Raw genomic sequence first — 18,003 nt, 5'->3', positions numbered from 1 at the left:
ATGCGCATGTTGACTTACACAAGGGTCTCCTTGGACTGTACCCGATGTCAACATCTGCACACACTTTGTAGGTACCCCCTTCTGACCCCACACCTACCTGTTCTGACCCACCCCACAACCCACAGCCTATACCTATCTGTCCTTCCTCTTTAGCCAAATAGATCGACCCACTTTCCATTAGCTCACCTGAGCCCATTACATCCACCATTTCAAAAAAGCCCATTCCTCGGCCAATTATCTCACCCGAGCCCATCCTCCAGCCCTTACCTGTTGGGCTTCCCTAGCGCCTCCCATCTTATCCCATCTAAAGCCCACCCCTTCCCAAGCCACCCTTCCACAGTCAAAGCCCACTCCTCAGTCCAGCCCTCCCATGGCCCCATCCCCCTGCACTCCCCAACTCTTCTTCAGTGCAACCCAACCTTAGCCTCGATAAGCATAGATCTTCCCCCCTTGTCCTCCAGAATCGATCCCCCTTCAGACCAAGCCCAACCATTTCCTCCCGCCATTCCCACCTTGAACTCACCCCTGCTTCCCCACCCGTTGATCCCCCCTCCCCCCACAAACTATCCATCACCATTCATAACAAGCGGTCTTACCTCGTCTCTGGTACAAAACTCAGCTCTTCGATTTCTTACCCTTTTTCCTCAGACCACAACAACTTAGACCTCAGTCATCTCCCCCTCTCTTCAGCTCCTCCCTCACCGTTCTCTCATCCCTCCTCCCCTCCCCCCGACTTCTCCTTACAAAACACGTTGGTAGGTGCCTCATTGATGGCTGAGAGCAACCTAGAGCCAGAGAACAACCTTGCATCAAGCCCTTTTAACTCTGCTTCCCACCTTCGGATTGTGGTTCCCTGGCTCCTGGAACATAACCTGTACATTACAACAATTCCGTCCACCTCAAAAAAGCTCAAGCGATCTCAAAAACAAAGCAAAGCATAAACGAATTAAAAAAGCTCTACTCAATCAATTATGACAATGACCTTCCTAAGGTTTACCTCGGTGGGTCGACCACCTCTACATGATCATTCTATCTTGGAATGTTCAAGGCCTTAAGGTCTGGGAGAAGCGTGCGGTTGTGAAAAAACTCATCTTAAAACACAATCCGACAATGGTCATTCTTCAAAAAACCAAGCTTCAAGTCGTGGATCGTTTTATCATTAAGTCTCTTTGGAGCTCTAAACATATCAGTTGGTCTGTGTTGGAGGCCTCAGGAACTTCGGGGGTATCATCCTCATGTGGAATGACCCATCTATCACGGCTAGAGAGATATTTAAAGGACTACTCACTCACAATTCAATTTTTCTTGGCTGATGGCTTTTCTTTTAGGCTCTCTGGTATACATGGCCCTTCACGGGCAAAAGATAGACCTCTCTTTTGGCAGGAACTATATGATCTTCAAGGCCTTTGCACGCAAAATTGGATCTTGGGTAGTGATTTCAATGTATACAAATGGTCCCATGAAAGATCAAGCACTAAACCCCAATCGGCAAGTATGAAAACCTTCAATTCCTTCATTGATGGGGCCGATCTCCTAGACATTCCTCTACATAATGGATCCTACACTTGGTCTAGTTATAGACATTACTCGGTTTTCACACTCATTGACCGTTGTTTTATCACAAATAGTGTCCAACGGAAATTTGCATACACCTCATCCAAGAGATTGGAGAGACCAACGTCCGACCACTTCCCTATTTTGCTATCCATTGGAGGTTGACAAATGGGGTCCCACCCTTTTCCGCTTTGAAAATATGGGGCTGTTGCATAAGGATTTTGAAGACCTTGTTGGTTATTAGTGGAGAAACACCCTTTTGCTTGGGCGTCCGGGACACGGTTTTATTAATAAGCTGAAGGGCCTTAGAGAAGTCCTGAAAGCCTAGAACAAAGAAACCTTTGGTTGTGTCCACACGCAAAAGAATCAGATTATTGCGAAAATCACTCTTCTTAATGGTATGGAGGAGTCATTCGATTGTTCCCCATCCTTAGAGCTCAACAGAAGAGCCTCAAGGCACAGTTTCTCTCGTTGGTGGCCATGGAGGAAACTCTTTGGAGACAAAGATGCAAAGCCACTTGGCTTAGTGAAGGCGACCAAAATACCTGTTTTTTCCACCGTATTGTAGCCACAAGGAGAAGGCAAAACACTATTCTTGAAATTATCTCCACAGCCGGTGTGAGTCTTCTCTCTAAATCAGAAACCGTTGAGGAATCTTTCAGCGTTTCACCGGGTTGTACACCAAGAAGAACAACCTCCCTACCTTTCCTACCTGTAGCTATCCTTCCCTCACATTTCAACCATCTTCACAGCTTGAATCCCCATTCAATGAATAGGAAATTTGAGGGACTGTCTGCGCTCTTGGTACCAATAAATCTCTGGGCCCCGATGGATACACCACGGAATTCTATAAAAAAATCTTGGCACATCCTTAAGCTTGACATATTGAGAGGGTTTCAGGATTTTTTTAAGAAAGGTATTGTCGACGCCAACCTTAACGAAACTTACATTTGCATCATCCCCAAGCGATCTGATGCTAAAATAGTTGGTGATTTTAGGCCGATCAATCTAACTACCGACATTATAAGATTTTGGCTAGAGTTCTCTCTGATAGGTTAAAGACGATCCTCCCTACCTGATTTCTAAGCATCAGTCCGCCTTTGTTCAAGGGTGCCAAATACTGGACGCCTCGATTATTCTCAATGAGCTTATCGATGAGTGGACCAGAAAAGGAGAAAAGGGAAAAAGAGCATTGTGATTAAATTAGATATTGAAAAGACTTTCGACACAGTTGATTGGGGCTTCCTTGATGCTTCATTGGAAGCTAGAGGTTTCGGTAGCCTTTGGAGGAAATGGATTATGGGTTGTATCTCATCCCCCAGTTATTCCATCATTATCAACGACTGTCTAAGGGGTAAAATTCATGCTTCAAGGGGCATTAGGCAAGGAGATCCACCATCTCTTTTCCTCTTTAATGTTGTTATTGATACCCTCAATCGCATGCTATCTCAAGCCGAATTGGATAGAAAGATCCATGGTTTTTCTCTTGGAACTAGCGAGATTTCCATCTCCCATTTACAATTTGATGACGACACCATCTTATTTTCTATCTACAAGCATGAACAAATCAAGAATTTGTTTGATGTCATTGATGTTTTCCAATCCTGCTCTGGCCTATCCATCAACCACCACAAATCAGAGACTCTTGGCATCAATTTTACCCCACACAACTTCATGACATTGCCGGTTTACACAGTTGCAAGGTTGGAGTGTGGCCTAACACCTACCTAGGGTTGCCTCTTCACGGAAAGCCTAGAACTCTCTTTTTGGGCCCCTGTGATTGAGAAAATTGAGCAAAGAATTAAAGCTTTGGTCTTCACTCTTCATCATACATCACCAAGGGGGGAGGTTAACTCTTATACAAGCCTCGTTGAGCAACCTTCCAACTTACAACCTATCCCTCTTCAACCTCCCATGCAAGGTGGCTAATATTATTGAAAAAATATATCGAGATTTCTTATGGAAAGGAAAGGAAGAGGGTACGAACTCTCATCTTGTTGGATGGAAGAGAGTCATTTTCCCTCAATCTATGGGGGTCTTGAGGTTAAGCTGAGAAATGAGAGGCTCCTTGGGTGGAAAGATTTGCTTTATGGCGCAAAGTCATCATGGCAAAATTCGAAACTTCCTTGTGTGGTAATAAAGTCGATATTAGATCCATGTACTCTTCTAAAGGTCCTTGGTAAGCTTTGCACCATCTCCAACCCCTTGTGGATCAACATGTCTCTGCCATTTTGGGCCGTGGGATCTCCATCTCTTTCTGGCATGATGCTTGGGTTGACAGTAGGCTGCTGTACACATCCTTCCCAAACCTATATGCTTCGTCTCTCGCTAAAGATGCTATGGTCATTGATCTTTGGAATGGGACAAATAGTGGATGGAACATCCACCTTCGTCGCCATCTCAATGATGTGGAAACTAAGGAATGAGCTAATCTCTCCCAAATTCTCAACACCTACCAGCCCCTACAAACCGAAGATGGAAATTGGAGTCAAATGTTATTTTCTCCACCAAGTCTTGGATTGATTCTCGATATACCAGCAGTGGGTTGCCTTTGCGATCCCAATTAACAGTATTTGGCCTGACCACTACCCTAAAAAGGTTAAATTCTTCCTTTAGGAGCTTTCGCATAAGGATGTCCTCACTCATGATAAGCTCCAACATCATAACCCTTCCTCTCCGATGTCCCCCAACTGGTACTACCTCTGTAAAAAGGACAATGAGTCCCAAAGCCATCTATCCATATTTTGTGCTTTCTCAAGGACCTTTTAGAACATTATTCTTCCGCCTTTCAATTGGCATATGGCCTTTCCTTCGGATATCAACCTATTCCTCTCCCTTGTTATTGATGATCATCCCTTCAAAGGGAGAAAAGGCCTCCTTTGGAAGAATATCGTTAGAGCTTTCCTTTGATTGGTCTGGCTTGAATGGAACAACCGTCTCTTCAACAACAAAACCCAACATTTCGACCTCTTTTTTTATCATGTGCTGAACATTGCTATCTCTTGGTGTAAATTATCTATGCTTTTCTACGGTTATAGTTTCGATACTCTTTTGACCAATTGGAGATGTCTTTTGTAACTCCTTTGGATTTGGGGCTTCTTTCCCCTCTCTTTTGTAATATCATATATCAATGAAATGTCTCTTATAAAAAAAAATAAAATGATAGGCTAAGGTATATTTGTAAAACAGTAAGCTAAAAACAGAATCTCCACTCTAAGTAATCTACCTTTCATATAAGTCGGACAGTCCATAACAGGTTACGGTATACTTGACCTTTATACATATATTTTCATTGAAAAGGAAACAGGGCTTTTTTTTTTTTTTTGATCTTTATATATATTCAACAAGGAGTGTCTATAAATTAGTTAAAACCTTTACCTGATAACTGCAACAGAGGAATATAATTTAACAAGTTGGAAACTAACCTATAGTTCTGCCCTCAAGAACAACTGCACCTTGACGATTAAGGTCTTGTGACAAAGTCCTTCGATAGTGCTCATTTTGTGATTCAGTTATTTCCTTGCCACCATCACGAAAGATTCCATGATCCTGATTAAGAAAATTTGCATCAGCCAGTAAGATAAGAAGGCCACCAATCTAAATATAACAATTTTAAAAAAAAATAGTTCAAAGGAATACAAAGGGAATAAATAACAGTTTGAACAAAGATAAATCCTCCATGAAGAACCCAAAAAAAAATCCAAACAACACAAAAATAAAGGCCACTAACATACTGGAAGGTGTGTGTAATCATCTCCTAGATCAGCTTCCAAATCCAGTGTAGGATCAACATGCCGAATCTAGAAATAACATGAAAAAAAAAATAAATAGAATTTAATCTGGAATGACAGAAGTGATCAGAAAAACACCACCAGAAGTACTTTAATAGGGAAGAAAACTCCAAAAAGGTTTACATTTTTTTAAAAAAAAAACCACCTTTTTCCGAATTTCAGCAGCCAATATCTCATCGTCCTTCAGAAAAAGGGCAAGTTCTTCATCTTCAGCAGCCTCTGCTGCAGCTGCAATAGAATTTTTTGTACTATGAAGGTACTCTGCTCTAAAATATTTTGTCCAGAAGTCTTTCTCCGACATCTGTCATTAAATATAAAAAAAATGATAAAATATATTAACATTTTCTATATTTAATTTATTTAGTTACCTTCATCAACTACACCACCGTTAAAAACAACAAGAAAGAAGAGGATAACGTAGTCACTATTTTCAGTATTGGCAGTACCTTATTGGGAACATGATTAAGGAATGCCTGGTGAACAGCTGGTTTCAGGGCAAAAATCTGAACGAGATAAAGAAGAAAAGCATATTAGAAAGAATGTTCAAACTACGTTAGCATATTATAACTCTACTCCATAAAAGGGTTGCACAACTCGACTAACGTGCACATGTTGGGACCAATATCAAATGATACCAAAAAAAAAATACTTAGATGAGAGATAACAAGCCCAATACATGTTTAGTCCTTTTCTCTCTCCTCTCTCCCTCTCCCCGTTTTTCCTCCTTCTAACCGTCGTCAGCCTGATTTTGAGCACTCTCCGACTGGCCACTCTCCTGAATTCCGACCATATTTTGATGCTCCAACTTCATTTTACTAGCAATGGAAGTGTTTAGCTACAAGACCGATGATTTATTTTACTCCATTTGGTTCGACTCCACCTCATTCTATGAGGAAGATGTTGAGGCAAGCAAGAACGTGGCCCTTCCCAGCTCCCAACTCCAATGGTTCATTAGACAATCTATCCAATCTTCTCCAAAGGCCTGATGATCAATTTTTCAAAAGAGACAACAGAGATGACTCAGACCACAAGATTATCAAAGTTCAGAGCTTCATCCGGATGGTTTCTGAGATGTATTTTTGGCCAGCCTCAGGTGGAAGACATTACATTCATGTTCTTCTGAGTACCTCGCGACAAGGATGGCATTCTTTCTTTGGAATGCTAAGAGATTTTCAAAGCAAGAAAGATTCAGCAACCCAACTAAACCCCCAAAATGCAAGGATGAGCATTAGTCCGTCTGAAACCTGTCCTACACAGCCTTCTATCTCCAAAAACCATAAATCTAGCTTTGTAGATAGCCTGAAAAACAAGAAGACTGTACATTCAGTTGAATCCTCCTTGCCAAATAAGAGCTCAAGAGCCAACCAGTGCTCATCCCCTTGTTCCTTTATGGAAAAGGAGAGCAAGTATTCTTTGAAAACCACAAGTAGTTAAGCAAGATTTTAACGACCTTTGGGTTATTTCAAGATTGTTGGTGTTTGATGATTGGAGAGAGATAGCTACGGTGTTGGAGGACTCTTTTAATACAGAAGTGATTATTAATCCCCTGCAAACACATAAGGCGCTGATTCAAATCAATGAAAGCAACATTGAAGATTTAATTGAGAACCCTGGATCGAGCTCAGGCCGTTTCACTTGTTATTCGAAAAATGGAACAAATTCCGACATATTAGACCAATGTACACAAAATGATTTGGGGGATGGTTAGTGATAAAAAACCTTCCTTTGGATTATTGGAACAGGGGCACTTTTGAAGCCATCGGGGTTCATTTTGGTGGTCTGGAGATCATTCACACGAAAACGTTAAATCTCCTCAACTACTTTGAAGCCAAAATACAAGTCAAGAGAAACGTTTGTGGTTTTATGTCAGCAACAATTGAGATTAAAGATGAAACTCGAGGCAGTATCTTTCAATGTATTGACCCACCTAGCATCACAAGAGGAAACTTTTTTTTAAAAGATTTCACCAACCCAGTGGATTTAGTTCGATTGCACCAGGTTGCTCAAGATGAAGGTGTGAAATGAAACGCTTTAAATCCAAAATGGCTCTTCCTCACGTAGAACAAGCCGAGCTATTCAAGGAACCTATTTGGAATCACTGATATGGTAGTTTTGCATCTGGTGAAGCAACCTCCGATAGAGAAACAAACCTCATCAGCAAGTTCAGAGACCTCCTTGTCCATTCGCGTCACCTGATGTTTCAGATTCAACAAACGGTTTTGGTGTGAACACATCCGTGGAAAGTGAAAAGGCAGATTCAATGAGGAGAGAGATAGAAGGCAACAGCCAATTGAATGGATTCTCTAGCATGCCTACACGTGTCAATTCCCACATTGATAACCAACCGTCTTTTAAAATTAAGACCAATGATATTTATTTGAAAGAAGATCAACGGTTAATGGTCCCCACTTCAACAGATGATTACAATTCCCTTGACTCAAAAAATAGCAATATTGAAACAGAGGAAGTTTTAGCTCCCTCGTTAGTTCCACTTTGCAATGCCCTCTATTCCGATAACAAGGGTATTAAATCAAACCAGAGAAGTTCTTTCGTCCAATCATGCTCTAAATATTGTCGTGCAATAGACTCCATCTTCAAGTCTCAATAATAGAACATCTAGAAAGGGTACTCCGAGTAGGGAGGATGGGGGGAGGAGGAGAACGTTGTCATCCAACTCCTATTCACTCTACAGAAGACGCTCACATTTGTTCAAGCCGTTTCCCAAACATTTCATCAGAAATAAGACCTCCTTTATCAATCATGGTCAACCATAGTTAATTCGGACCTACGGGAAGAATGTTGTGTAAGAGTGCAAATTCCTTGTCTCCCTACTAAAAGGTCAGTTCAGACATATTCTTTGAATGATAAATTTCATCTTTCTAAATTCAAATTCTCAGCAACAAATGTATCTTTTATGCGAAGTACTCCAAGTGAATCCTCAAGGAACACTAAGACCAAACATCAAGATTCTGACGTTGATTCAGCAGTAAGTTCTAGTAGTGAGGATACTGAAAGCTCAGACGCAAAGGAAGCTCAAGGAGGGGTTGAGATTGAGAACGACTGTGGAGCTGACTTTAAAACATTGTTTAAATCAGACGAACAACAAGTATTTGGCCATCGAAATTTACTCCAATCAATAAGAAAGAAATTCCTCAGAAGTTGATCCTCGTAGTAGAAGCTTGTGATCTAATCCTTGGCTGATTCAAAAGGTTAAAAATCCAGTAGACTAGCTCCACGGCTTATTAAATGACACTTCCAAACAACTGGCAATTAAAAGATAATTAAAGAAAATAAATCCAGACGTTGTACTAATTCAAGAAACAAAAAGAGACACTTTTGACATAAATTTCATCCAGGCAATATGGAGCTCGAAAGAAGTTTGTTGGTTTTTTATTGAAGCTCTTGGAAAATCTAGGGGAACTTTAACCATGTGGGATGAGAGCAAGATAAAAATAACTGAAGTATTTAAAGGAGGACACTCCTTATCAGTAAAATGCACTACAATTAATAAGAAGATTTGTTGGATCACTAATGTATATGGGCCAACAGAGTAGAAAGAAAGAAAGTATATTTGGCCAAAGTTATCTTCCCTTTCCTCCTATTGTGTGGAACCCTGGTGTATTTGGAAGAGATTTCATTATAACTCGAAGGATCCAAGAACATTTTCCAGTGGGAAGAATAACAAGAGGAATGAAGAAATTCAATGACTTTATATCTACAACTAATTTATTTGAAATCCCCCTCTCAAATGGTCGTTTCATGTGATCCAGAGAAGGCATTGTGGTTTCCAGATCACTATTAGACCGATTTATATTATCAAATGGTTGGGACGAAGCATTTGAAAATACTAGTCATTAGAAAAGTGCGAACTATTTCAGATCACTTCCCCTTGTTGATTGAAGCTAGATCCTTTGAATGGGGCCCCTCACCCTTTCGTTTTTGCAACAGTTGGCTGCTTGACAAAGATTATTGCCGGATAATGGGAAGACATTTGAGATGTAGCAATCATCAAGGATGGGCAAGATATACTATATTTGCAAAATTAAGAAGTCTTAAGGTTGTTCTAAAGAAATGGCATGCAGAATCTGTAGATAAGCAAAATAAAATGGAGGAAAGACTATTAGACGTGATTGATCAAAGTGACAGATTGTCCTCACTGCAGCAAGACTTCAGAATGGCACAAAAAGCTGACCTAATGGCTTTCTACCGTGTGGAAAAAAGGAATTTAATGCAAAAGAGTAAACTAAACTGGCTGAAATTAGGTGATGAAAACACCCGCTTTTTCCACAGATTCTTGGCAGCAAAAAACAGGAGGAATTTGATTGTGGAATTGATAAATGATCAGGAGGGTTCCGACTAACTCCTTTCGTGAAATTAAGGCCCTGGTTTTGGGCTTTAATATGAACCTCTACTCCAAGACCATTGGAGTAAGATCTATCCCAATTAATTTGGAATGGGCCATGGTATCAAAATATCACAACAAGCAATTAGTATCTTGCTTTAGTCACGAAGAAATAAGAAAAGCCATGAAGTCGTTGGGAAGAAATAACGCCACAGGTCCAAATGGCTACATGGTGGAATTCTTCATTAAATTTTGGGATCACTTTAAAGATAATTTTATATGCCTTTTTTAGGACTTTCACGGTAATGGCAAGCTAATTGCATGTGTAAAAGAGAACTTCATTTGTTTGATTCAGAAAAAAGAAGATGCAGTAATGGTCAAAGACTTCACACCGATCAGCCTCGCCACCTTAGCCTACAAAATTGTAGCAAAAGTGTTAGCCGAAAGATTAAAAAGAGTAATGCCCAGTTTTATAGCTCATTCACAAATTGTTTTCATTGAAGGAAGACAAATTTTGAACTCGATTTTAGTAGCCAATGAAGCAGTTGAGGATTAATGCTCCAAAAAGAAGAAAGGATGAATATTTAAGATTGATTTGGAGAAGACTTATGACCGAGTAGATTGGGACTTTTTGGAGAAAGTCTTAGTTGAAAAGGGATTCAATTCTCAATGGATAATCTGGATAATGGGATGTGTAGAACCCAAAATATTCAATTTTCATAAATGGAAGACCTAGAGGTAGAATCCAAGCCACCAGAGGAATTCGACAAGGTTATCAACTCTCTCCCTTTCTCTTCCTACTTGCGACTGAAGTTTTGAGTGCTCTCATTGCTAGGCTTCATGCGAAAGGGAAGTTTGAAGGCTTTATAGTTCGAAAAGATAAAGTTCATGTATCACTTCTTCAATTTTTCGATGATACACTGATTATTTGCAAACATGAAGATAAGATGCTAGAGAATCTTCGAAAAACGATTGATTTGTTTGAATGTTATCCTGGCCAAAACGTAAATTGGGAGAAATCTGCCATCTACGGAGTGAATATTGAAGAAAATAAGGTACTCGTTGCCTCTTTACTGAATTGCAAAGTTAATTACTTACCTACTATGTATCTTGGATTGCCCTTAGGGGGATATCCAAAAAGGGTCTCTTTTTGGCAGCCGGTTATTGAAAAAATTCAAGACAAATTAGATAAATGGAGGAGATTTAATTTATCAAGGGGAGGAAGAGCTACTTTGTGTAAATCGGTTTTCTCTAATAATCCAACCTATTACATGTCTTAATTCCTTATACCTGAAAAAGTAATTTCGAGAGAAAAATGAGAAATTTCTTTAGGGAAGATCACAATGGAGGTAAAATGAATCACCTAATCAAATGGGAGATGGTCACAAGGGCACAAGAGGATGGAGGTATTGGCGTTGGTGGCCTCTGAAACAAAAATTTGGCATTGTAAGCTAAGTGGGGATGGGGATTTTTCAATGAAGACACATCCTTAGTTTTTTCAATTGGCATACTACTGGCAAATGTAGTCTAAGCTTAAGGAGCCCTTGGATTAGTATCTCTAGATCTTGGATGAAAATTGAAGCCTTGGCACTCTTCAAACTTGGCCATGGCTGCAGAATTGGATTTTGGTTAGATCCTTGGATTGACAAAACTCCTCTATTTGAACGCTTTCCTTGTTTATTTAGGATTGCTGTCAACCCAAAAGGATCAATAGCTGAACATTTGGACCATTCCTCCTCATCTTGGTCCATATGCTTTTGAAGGAATTTGAAGGATGAGGAATTAGCTTAACTTATGGCCTTGTTTGGCCTTATTACAGAAATAAGAGTATCAAACAGCCCAGATAAAGAGGTTTTGGTCCTTAGAAGGCAGTGGAGTTTTCACGGTAAAATCCCTTGTTAAACACTCATCATTCGCTTCCCCTTTGGATAAACAACTAGAGAAATCTCTTTCAAAAACCAAAAGCCCTCGGTGTGTTAATATCACATTGTGGATCATGTTGTTTGGTGCCTTAAACTGCTTCACAGTTATGCACAAAAAATTGCCCTCCCACTGCCTCTCCACATATTTGTCCACTGTGTATGGCTGATTCGGAGGAGCTCCAACACCTATTTTTCGACTGCAATTATGCAAGAAAGTGCTGGTTACGGTTTTTTGAATTTTTTAATATAAACTGGGTCCTGGGGAGTGTTTTCCATGCTAATGTTTTGCAGGTTTTGACGGGTCCTTTGCTTAAAAAGAGTGCCAAACTGCTGTGGAATAATAAGGTGAAAGCTTTGCTGTCTAAATTATGGTTTGAAAGGAACCAATGAGTATTTCACGATGAGAGAACCACTTGGAGCGTTTTGATATTGTTCAACTCAATGTTTCGTCTTGGTGCACTCCTAAGAAGCACAGACACAGATAAGGATACATGATACGGATTCGATATGATACGGCGATACATTAATTTCTAAAAAAACTAAGATATGGATACATTGAAGATATGTTTTATATATATATATAATGTCTAATTAATTGCTATAATACTTATTTTAAGTTAGATTAAAATAGATTCAAGAAGAGAGTGAAAACTTGAAAAAAAATCTAGTAACGTCAAGTGATTGTAGAATAGACGGTAGATATATATATATAATGTCTAATTAATTGCTATAATAATTATTTTAAGTTAGATTAAAAAAGATTCAAGAAGAGAATGAAAACTTGAAAAAAAAATCTAGTAACGTCAAGTGATTGTTGAGCGACTAGAATGGACGGTAGGAAAGAAGTAGAAGATGAAGATTGAAGAATGAAGTTGAGGATGAAGGGGGTGTGAATCATGATTTAAATAGTGAGAGAGAAGGGAAGAATGAAGATTTAATTACGTTTCGGGTTTTTTTTTATTTTTTATGTTTTTATCCTTTTTAATTTATTTTGTTTTGAATTGCTCAATTTAAGTGAAATTTTATGTTTGGAAGTGATTTTAAAATTGTTGAAATCACTTTTGTCATTTTTAAAATCACCGTGAAACGTGTTTAATTCTTCAAAACTAATTTTGATGATATGAAAATTGCATTTAAAAGTGTAAAATTGAAAATTAAATTAATTTTGAGTGATTAAAAGTGTGCTTTTGAGTGATTTTAAAAATGAAAAAAGTGATTTTTGATGATTTTACAATCACTCCTAAACATGCACTTAAATAAAATGAGTTGTGGGTTAGGCTTAAATTTGAAAAAAAAAATTGACCCATGTATCCCCTTCACGAATCTGGAAGCAGATACGCGTATCTGAAAATTAAAAATAAAAATTAAAAAATCAGATGCTTCAAATCACGTATCTACCACGTATCTGGATGTATCCATATCGTATCCGTATCTGTACCAATTCTCTACACAATTAGAAGTATCTGTGCTTCCTAGGTGCACTCTTTCCAAGCATTTTGCAGATTTCTCAATCCAAGATCTAAGTTTAAATTGGTGGGCAATCACTTCTCCAGCTTTTTAGAAATACCTTTGATGTCTTTGTAGTCTTTGATTGGCTGTTTTTATAACTCAAATTTACGGAAGTTGTGGTACTTGAGATGCATTAGTCCTTGTAGTTTGTTTCTTAGTCCTTGTCAAACTTGAGTTATATTAGTCCTCATGCCTTGATTTTGTATTGTGCATATAGTTAAGATTTTGTTTTGATAGTTGGATATGATGATAGTTGGATATGTTTTGATAGTTGGATATGATGATAGTTGGATATGATGATAGTTGGATATGTTTTGATAGTTGGATATGATGAGGGTGTTAAGGGGGTGTCAACCTAGTTGAGATGCCCAGGTGCACCTCATGATCCTTAGGTTCTTTTGCTATTTGCATCCATATTGTACTTTGAGCTTTTGTCTCATTTCATTAACTTAATGAAGAGACCGTTTTCTTTTCCAAAAAAACAAAACAAAACAAAACAAGCCCAATACATGATGCATAAAAATCAGAGGAACTCTAGAAGAAGTGACAATGCATTTTTTTTTTTTTTTGGATAAGATAGAAGAAGTAACAATGTCGAAACCATTGTCTTTTAAAGCAAAGGATATCCTCGAGCACTAGTCCTTAGACCAATGCAAGATGGAAAAATAAAAATGAAGTGTGTGCTAGAGTGTGGCGAGGCACACAGCATACAAAAAATAAATTTTCTAGAGAAAAGGCCTTAGAGAGGTGAGGCATGAAATATACCAAAAAAAGGGAAGAAAATTTAATATAGTGAAAAGTGAGATGAAGAAAGAGTAAAGATTTGAGTGAGAGAAAGGAGGAGAGTGAGACAAACAAAATAAAAGTGACGGAAAGATAGAGAAACTAAGATGGTACAAAGGAGAGTATGAGTCAGATAGATAAAAAGGAACTTGTCATATGATCGAAAACTCCATAAAGCAAACTATTATCCATGGAGACGAATTGCTATAATAAAAGAAGTCTTAGGATAGGTACCTGTTTGTGCCAAGGATATACATTATCAATAATTGTTTATTTATTATTTTTTTTCTAGGAAACAAATATCTCATTGATGTAGAGAAATGAGTACAAATGAGTACAAGAGTCCATTGGGTAGTGAGGGTAATTAAGTTTTTTTTTTTTAAATACTTGTGAGTGTCTAGGCCAACTTACATGCACCTCGACTAATCTCACAAAACAACCCACCTAACCCTACAACATTTGGATGCCAAGGAAACTTGTAGGATAGTAAATCCTAGGTAGGTGACCACCGTGAATTGAACCCAAAAAATCTTAGCCTTCTAAGAGTGTAGTTAGGTTGTAATTACAAAAAGGAGACAATCTGTTCCATGACAATATTAAGAAAGTGAAGGAATCAATAAAGGGTGGAGTCTATGCATCTTTTTGTCGAAGATATGACCATTACACTCAAATCAAAGGCTCCAAGTGAAAGCCCTCTTGAAGTTTAACTAAAGAGTTCTTTTCTCATCTTTGAAAGAGTGACCCACTAAAACACAGGAAAGAAGGGAGAAGATGTCACCTAGGCAAGTTAAATTCCACCCGAAGTCCTTCTCAAACCTAACACTTGTCTAACTTCACCACACAATTCAGCCACTCCTTAATCAACAAAAATCTATCAATTCTAATATGAACCCTACTATTGGCCAAAGTTAACTTGCCATTTAATGGGGGGAGGAGGGGGTGTCAACAAGATTACCTTCTTTTTTTTTTTTGTATTTTTTGATAAAAACAAGATTACCTTCTTCAATGAAGGCATTAAAGAGCTTCATGCACCTGATAGACAATCCTTATCAGCTGGAGGTCTGAACACATAATTCATCCCAAAAAATCCTTTACATTTAATCCTAGGGGGCCATACACCCCGGATGTCCAAAACAACCTCATTTTTTAATTTGTAAAAGGGTAGATTGATACAATAGAAACCTCTGGTAAAATGGCCACCCATAACCCAGCAGATAAAGTACATTACGTAGTCCGTTGGAGCTGAAAAAACTACCATCCCACGTTAACAAGATCCCTCCCAATGATTCCACCGAATCAAGGCTAACCCACTCAACCTTCTACCCCCAAAAAACTATTAATCAGCTAACAATCATACAAATGACACTTGGTTTCAACGAGAATAACAAAATTCGGAATCTCTAGTCTTGGGTAATAACTTCTTTATCTCCAAATTTCTTGTTTAATTGGAGGGCTTTTATTTTTTGTCTTCTCTTCGTTGTAATGCATGGTTCTCTTGGGTTTGTTCTTCTCAAGTTTTTTGGCTCTTCGCTTTATTTCCTTGTAATTTGAGCATTGGTCTCTTTTCATTTATCAATTAAAAATTTTGTTTCTTTAAATAAAAAAACAAACAAACAAACAAACAAACTTTGCTTGACCTTCCCTCCTAACCCCTACACATTCCAAGATAAAATCTTCCTCTAGATTTGTCCCAGCTCTTCCCTCCATAATTAACATAACAATCAAGCTTCTAAGTTCCCAAATCAATTTTTTACTTCCTTCCCTCAGGGCTCAGGCTTTCTTTAGACCTTCAACTTTCTTTACCTTAGAGGTTAACTGAGAAGTTTTTGTTTCCTTTCAATTATATATATATAAGGTACATAATGTACAAGTTCAATATAATAACAAAGGAAACGAAAAGATCAACCTGAGCAAATCTCAACTAGTTAAGACATATACCTTCGCCTATGAGAACATACTTGAATAAAATAAGTAAGTTAAGAAAGAACCTCTACTTGATTATACAAAAATTGGGGAGGGGGCAAGGAGGGAAGAATGAATCAAATCATGCCTGATATTTTATCTCCGGTGTCAAATTAAATGTAACCTTGTTTGTCTGAAAGTAGAAAAAAAGATAACAATGTTAAATTCCGGAGCAATTAAACCAAGCAGGGGGGAGGATTTGACAAATAAGATATTAATGATTAATAAACTAGGCTTGATACGGTAGGAAAAAGGTAATGATGTTGTACCCGACCATCAGACATTGGTTTGGTATCCAAAACCATTGAACTCTTAAAACCAATCAGTTGTTTTGACTTTTTGGAGTTGTCCCGTTCCAGTAATTTCTGTATCAATTAGTCGCAAAAAATATTATATTTGTATCAAAATATACTTTGTGAACAAGATCAAATTAGATATACAATCAAAGTTCTAAAAAGGTCAGCTTCAAATGCAGAATAGATAAACGTAAAAAAGGTTATCTCTTCACCTTCCTTGCTGCCCAAAACTCAGATTCAGTCAACACACCACCAATCACAAATTGTTTATGGAGTTTCTGCAGTTCACTACAGAATAAATGATGAGCTGAGAGATGTTACGTGGCTTGTTAAGCATAAAGCCATAAAGGTTGACTTCTTGTTTACAATGATATGGGTCATCAGTCTACCTATCCTCTTGCAAACATCTCATTCGGAGTTCCATTTCTGATTTACTGAGCTGTTCATGAGGAAATGCCGCCACAGGCCTCTCAGGTGGAGCTTGTGCAGCCTCTCCCGACTTTGCTAAAGCACTTCCTGGAGAAGGCACCAGATGCCAAACCATCAGGCTAGAAAATCAAACAAATACAGGAAAAGGGTATAAGTACAATGTCGGACAAAGAATAGAAAAATATTGCAAAAATTATTTGAATGATTGCAATGAAGAACAGAATAGGTTATACGTGTTCCTCGGATTGCAATTAGATAGTACAAATTCCTAGGAAGAGATTCGAGAATTTTCCTGTACTCTTTCAAACCCAAGTTAATTGGACAAAACTACGGAATGATTCCCTACCTAAACATCCTCTAATCTTAACATATTATTGAACCTCCCAACTTCCTTATCTTTCCCTCTAACTTATTACTGAGTTGTGTGTCTGAGGTGTCCTTATAAAGTTAACTGATTATGGCATTCACCCTTCATCCCTCTGTCCTAATTGCCTTTCATGAATAGTCAAACTAATCAAGGGGCTTGTCAATGCATGGGGATGTTATAATTCTATAGTTAGGGTTTTCCATTCTTGTAAATATTAGGTGATATTTTCCTTTTCTATGCTTTGTACACTTGTATATATTCATATCTTTGGTGAATGAATAGAGTATTCTGATTCTTTCTCAAATCCTAAGAGTTTTACATGGTATCAGAGCTCTCTAAATAAACTTAGGGTTTTTGTGAACCTTAGAGTTTGAGAATTTAGAACCCATTTGTGATACGTTTAGGGTTTTGTGGAGAGGTGAGTTTACACTTTTGCTCACAGTCGCCGTCTTCGGTTCGTTCGCCGTCGTTAGCCGCCACCGCTGTCGCCGAAAAAAGAAAAAAAAAAAAAAGCTGTTTTTTTTACACTGCCCAATCCAACGTGAAGTCCAACCACCGATCTACAAAACCCCAAAGTCCGGTTGCCATCTGACAAGCGCGTGAGGCTCACGCGCCGATTGTTCCAGTTTGCTGTCCGTCCACGCACCAGCGCGTGCGCCGCCGTTTTTCGTCCGTCTTCTGTGGATTTCCTCAGTGTTGTTGGCTCTTCTTGGTGGTATGTTTGTTTGGGATATATAGATATTCTCACTGCTTGTAAAGACATCTCTTCGGTAAATTAAGGTTTGATTCTCTGCTGCCCAGTGTCTTTGTTTTTGAGGTAATGGCTGATAAGAAACCAGTAGTCATGTCTGAGATTGTTCCTATGGTGTCAAAAGTAACTAAACACAAGTTGAATGGATCCAACTACTATTCATGGAGATCAAATGTCCGCCACTTTATTAGGAGTATGGAGATGGATGATCACATCACAGAAGAGTCACCGATTGATGCTAATAAAAAGATTTGGTGGCGGGACGATTCAAGGATGCTTCTACAAATCAAGAATTCT

General features: G+C 38.5%; 1 protein-coding gene across 50 annotated transcripts in view; it reads right to left on the bottom strand.

Moving 5' to 3' along the window:
* The window catches only part of LOC120082881 (general transcription and DNA repair factor IIH subunit TFB1-1-like), a 35,691-nt gene that overhangs the window by 6,694 nt on the left and 10,994 nt on the right, over nucleotides 1–18,003 (bottom strand). For 40 of the 50 annotated variants that reach the window (XM_090316034.1, XM_039038267.2, XM_039038251.2 and 37 more), the window contains 8 exons: nucleotides 16,549–16,675; nucleotides 16,372–16,447; nucleotides 16,133–16,228; nucleotides 15,952–15,996; nucleotides 5,792–5,848; nucleotides 5,491–5,646; nucleotides 5,289–5,354; nucleotides 4,980–5,103 (listed from right to left, as the gene is read on the bottom strand). In XM_090316034.1, coding sequence (XP_090172160.1) covers nucleotides 4,980–5,103; nucleotides 5,289–5,354; nucleotides 5,491–5,646; nucleotides 5,792–5,848; nucleotides 15,952–15,996; nucleotides 16,133–16,228; nucleotides 16,372–16,447; nucleotides 16,549–16,675 — 747 coding nt within the window. Of the gene's footprint in view, nucleotides 1–4,979; nucleotides 5,104–5,288; nucleotides 5,355–5,490; nucleotides 5,647–5,791; nucleotides 5,849–15,951; nucleotides 15,997–16,132; nucleotides 16,229–16,371; nucleotides 16,448–16,548; nucleotides 16,708–18,003 lie in introns of all 50 variants that reach the window. The other 10 variants (XM_090316059.1, XM_090316061.1, XM_090316060.1 and 7 more) reach the window with 1 other exon arrangement.

Source organism: Benincasa hispida, chromosome 8 (genome assembly GCF_027475165.1).
Source record: "Benincasa hispida cultivar pf3 chromosome 8, pf3_genome.v1.1, whole genome shotgun sequence".
Lineage (NCBI taxonomy): Eukaryota > Viridiplantae > Streptophyta > Magnoliopsida > Cucurbitales > Cucurbitaceae > Benincasa > Benincasa hispida.
This window is presented reverse-complemented; position numbering and strand designations above follow the sequence as displayed.